This window comes from Papio anubis, chromosome 10 (assembly GCF_008728515.1).
Source record: "Papio anubis isolate 15944 chromosome 10, Panubis1.0, whole genome shotgun sequence".
NCBI classification, from domain to species: Eukaryota; Metazoa; Chordata; class Mammalia; order Primates; family Cercopithecidae; genus Papio; species Papio anubis.
The window spans coordinates 47,314,549-47,319,548 of NC_044985.1; the positions used below are offsets into that span (position 1 = coordinate 47,314,549).

The window sequence follows — 5,000 nt, forward strand, 5'->3', positions numbered from 1 at the left end:
CCACTCCAAGTCCCAGAACCGATGGTCAGAATAGAGCTCATTATTAAGCTAGTTTATAGAAGAGCTCATAATGCTTCCATGCAGAATCAAAGAATCACAGGAGAGCACTATCTACTCAAAGGTCAGCCATATCTCCTCCAGCTGATCTTCATTTCTTCAACATGCCCAATTTCCTAAGAGATCAAATCTTGGATTTCGTGAGGCTAAATGAAAACCACATACGACTTCAGCTTCTGCCTAAATACATGGATTTTTGACCACTCGTATCTCAAATTAATTTTTAAGTCACTCAGAGCTCTAATTTTTAAGTCATTTAAAGCTAAAAGCCAAGATGTATGACTTCAATTTCTTTTCAGTTTTACAAATGAGTGTAAAACACAATAGTGCAGTCACATATTTGGTATTAAATCTTAGTAGCCACAAAAAATGTGGGTCAATATTGGATTTTCCAAAGTTGTCTAAATAAGACTGGGTTTGTCAAAACTTGCCAGACGCTTTCAAGTGAACACAGCATGTTGGCGGAAATGAAATGCAATGTCTAAAAGTCAGAAAATAGGTCAGCACTGTGCAAAAGTAAACTTGTCAGTGAGATCAATATGAACCTACAAGTTAATGTGGATATTAGAATTTCCTTACAAGGGATGCGCAGGGTAGACCCAGAACACGATTGTAGCATTTATTCACTTGTGAAAAGCAGAGGGCATATTTAAGTATTATTTTTTGTATCCTTAATGAAAGGCACTGCTTTTTAATATGGAATATTTATATTTAAGCACAGTTTTAATTGACAGAATGTCATAGTAAATTAAATTCTGGTTCAACTGCTCAGTTTTTAGCAACTTAAAAAATAAAAAAGGGGAGTAAAGATCAAGTATCATAAAATTTCAGAAACAAGAAATCCCTCATTAGCTTTCTCTATGTTAAGTGTTTCAGAGAATAGGACATTGTGGATAAGAGCAGTAAAAACTTTTGTTAAGGAAAAACAAAAACAAAAACAAAACAGAAAGACCTTTCTTGGGGCTTCTCATTGCATTTATTTAAATTTTTAAAAAAATGTACATCACTTATTTATTGAATACATAAAATGCCAGTGCTTTGCAACAGTTTTGTTACTGCATCTCTAAACTAAAAAAAGAAAAGGGGAAAAAACCCAGGAAAATACATTCAAAAGGCCAGGCTGTTCTGCTTATGCATGGGCAGTGGCTGTGGAAAGCTACAGCCTGCACTGTGACTGTTCAGAAGCATTGCCAAACATCAGCCCACTATCAACGAAAGGTTGCACATAAAGCATTAAAGGATACAAAGAACAACTTGACAGAGAGCAGGAGAGAAACAGGAAATTAAGAAAAATGCCACTTATGTCATGGGTGGGGGTGGGGCTGGTAGACTGAAGTGGAAGTAAGCATAAATGCTGATGTTTTTGTAAACTAGATTTATGGTGAAAGACGGAAGAACACAAAGGAACATGTTTGGCAAGCTACATTGCAGTGTGTGTGTCCACTTCCAATTTTCTACTTTACTTTCCAAGAGAAATGCAACAAAACTGAGGTAGAAATAAAGCAGGAGCACTACAGCCCAGATTTCAAAATGAGAAGCAAAATTGCACTGACAAGAGTGGAGTCAAAAAGAAGGGGAGGAGATGGAGAGGTTCTTTGTGGATATATATATATATATATATATGTATGTAAGTTGGTTGGTTGGTTTTTGTTTCTATTTATTTGTGTGTTTGTTTTGGTTGCTATCCTCTGCATTCTATCAAATAGCACGGCAAGTCTATAAGCTAGATTAGTGAATAGAATGACACCATTCCCAGCAGTTTTAAGAGAGAACTTGCAAACTACCACCACCATCACCACCACTACCACCTATGCAACAAAAAGGCAGTCATAGTTTTTAGGTACTGTGACTTTCAGGGTCCTAAACAGGTCTTGTGGCTGACAGGTCTAGACACTAACACAAACTGAGTAAGTAGCTTTCAATTAACCAGTGTACCTTTTAAGAACATTTTCACTTAATTATCAAGGAGCAATGTACTAAGAACTCTTGCAGTTATTGACATAAAGAATTATTCTGCTCTGGTTAATTCCCCATAATTAGTAAAAGAACTTAAAAAAATCCTTCCATTTCTACTTTAAACTGTAAATATTCAGTTGTATCACACTTCAGTATTTTTCTGGATACATTCAAAGTAATTTTCCTTGCTATTTTCCAATTGTTGAGGTAAACATACATTTTAATATAAAGTAACATTGAAGCCTATCCTATTACTCTCAGCAGTACATAGTGCTTTCAACACATTCCTTTGAGGTACTGTACAAATCACAATCACTTTCCTGAGTTTTTGCAGACAAGAACATTAAAAGAAATGAACTGCAGAAATTAAGGTCCAGATTACCGTTACCCTGTTTTACCTGTTCTTAGCTTAATACTGCAGAACAGACAGGATTGAGGAATACTGTTGCTCTTAAAATGGCAAAAATCTGGTTTTCTGTCATAACACAACTGTTCATCTCTTTAGTCCAATAATGTTTGAAGTTAAAGCTCTTTATATTAGCACATGCCACCAATGTAATTGTGAGGCAAACAAAAAAATAAAGCACCACTCCAGGCACTTGACAGCAACTAAATCTCGAGAACAGCAGAATGGAATCAACACACGAGGTTCATGTCCTTCTGAAATCAACACACTTGCACCTTGCTCCTTGGTGAGTGTTGTCTAGCTTGAACAGAACTGAGCATCCACATATACTTTCTGTCATCTGGGGCTTTCAAATCAGAAGCTCTCATTTGATGCACTTTTCCTCCAAATCTACCCTGACTCTAAAGATGCAACTTAATCGTCATCTTCCCCAGTACCCTTTGCAATTTAAACACTACTGGAAAGGGGCTCTATTCCCTATGTAGCAGGTTTTATGTGTGTGTGCCAACATTCATTACATTTTTTTTTCCTAAAGAAGTTATCACTGACTGCAACCAAACATTTTGTTCCATTCAACATACATATCAAGCTCCTTTTGAGATATGCTAGGCTGAATCTTGCAGAAAGCATTTTCAAAGTCTTGATATGTAACGGGCCTCAACTGGCTGGGCATAATGGCTGAAAGGTCTGTGGCTGGCATGGCATGGAGGGGGCCCACCACTGCTTCCTGACACAAATGAGCCACGTCTAGTCCAGAAAAGCCTTCTGTGCGCTGGACAAGCAGTGCAAACTCCTTGTCATTGAGACAGTAATTGTGCTGTGAGAGCAGTTGTACTATTATCTGGTGCCTCGCTGTGCTGTCAGGAAGTGGGATTAAAAGTCGTTTCATGAAGTACCTCCGAAGGGATTCATCTATTTCTTCTGGTTTACTGGTGGCACAAATTACTACGATTTGGTCCTCAGCCGAAGTTAGTACAGTGTCCAGTTGCATCAGAAATTCGGTTCTCATCCGACTCACTGGACTGTGTTCCTCATTCACTTGAGAGGACAGAAGCATGTCAATGTCACTAACAAAAATCACCGAGGGCTGGCGACACCTGGCCACAAGAAAAGAGGCATGGATAATTTTCTCTGCTTCTCCTAACCACTTGGCGACTAGTCCAGAACCGGCAATTTTGAAAAATGTGGCCCCCAGCTGACTAGCGATGCATCTGCCCAATAATGTTTTGCCTGTCCCCCGAGGTCCAAATAAAAGGATGCTCCGAGGTAAGGCCGTCAGTCCACTGAATGCGTCTGATCTCAACACTGGCCATAAAACCTCCTCTTTAATGACAGCCTTCACCAGGTCGAGACCAGCAATGTCATTCCAGTCCACTGGAGGTCCTTGGGTGATAATCTCATTGGTTACCAGGTCGATGAGGTGCGTGTCAGTATTCTTCAGTTGCTCGTCCACAGAGTGGTTGGATGAGGTAGCTGCACGGAGTCCAGGGCCTTGCATTGGGTGAGAGAGGAGCTGCCTGTGCTCGTCCCCATGCTCACTCATTACTGGCGATGTGTACTTCCCAAAGGATTCACTGGATCTTGATCCCAATGAATTTTTAGCAGTACTGTAGGAAGGAGGGGTCAGAGCCCTACTGGACTGGCTGCTGAATTTCCTTTGCTGTTCAGAGGACATTAGCTGCTTCGTTGGCTTAAATGCTAAGGATGATGTTTCAGCACTTCTGTCAAAGCCATTCCCCCGATTTGTGTTTGAAATGCTGTTGTCGGGCATTCTGTACATAGGACTCTGTGTAGATCTCTGTTGGCCATAGCTGTAATTTCCATAACTGGAGTCCATATCTCCTTGCCCTGCCATATAGAAAGCTTTCCTTTTGAGAGAACTTGCTGAACTGTTTGTCAGAGCCGATGGTGCAATAGGCGTCAAACCATGGCCCTGGTAGGTGTAGCCAGGAACTGTGGTGGGGGGTAGGGGGGTGGGAGCAGGAATTCCTGAAGGCAGGTACGCTGAAGGTGGAGGCGGTGCCCCCCCCGGGCTGTACCCAGACCCCACAGCAGTCTGAGGAGGATAGCTAGCAGACGGATAGCTGTAACTGGAGAGGTTAGAAGTCCCATTGTAGCCTGGGACCAAGGCTGGTGGCGGAGGAGGTGGTGGAGGGGGCTGTAGGAGCCCAGAGCTATGCAAAGGAGACGGATGAGGTGAAGGAAGTGCAGGTGCTGGCTGACTACTGTAAGTAGAATGCAAATATGATCCGTTGTATCCTGGGGCATATTCCTGAGATGGGAGCCCTGCATGAAGACTGGGTACAGTGTGGCTTCCACAGGTACTACTTGAATAACTAGGTTCTGTCAGGTTGCTGGCTACCCCAGGAGAGCTCCCTATACTCGCAGAGACATCTGTTGGAGGGAGGGCTGAACTGACTCCAGCTTTGCCGGCAGTGATAACATCCGGAACACAGTTCATGGGATAAACTGCTTCTGAATTCAAGGAAGGCTGCCAGGGTTCACTTTCATTTTTCCGACCGTTCACTAGTCCTGATGGTGCGTCTGAATAGTTGCTGAGTACGGGTCGGTCCACGGGACC

The 5,000-nt window shown here is 42.0% G+C and overlaps 1 protein-coding gene across 3 annotated transcripts in view; it reads right to left on the reverse strand.

Annotated features, from left to right (window-relative positions):
* The window catches only part of FIGN (fidgetin, microtubule severing factor), a 134,391-nt gene that overhangs the window by 4,027 nt on the left and 125,364 nt on the right, over positions 1–5,000 (reverse strand). For all 3 annotated transcript variants that reach the window (XM_003907549.5, XM_009182340.4, XM_017946587.3), the window contains one exon: positions 1–5,000. This exon is cut by the window's left edge; it is cut by the window's right edge and continues 215 nt beyond it. In XM_003907549.5, the coding sequence (XP_003907598.1) occupies positions 2,961–5,000 (2,040 nt within the window). In that variant the 3' untranslated portion in view covers positions 1–2,960.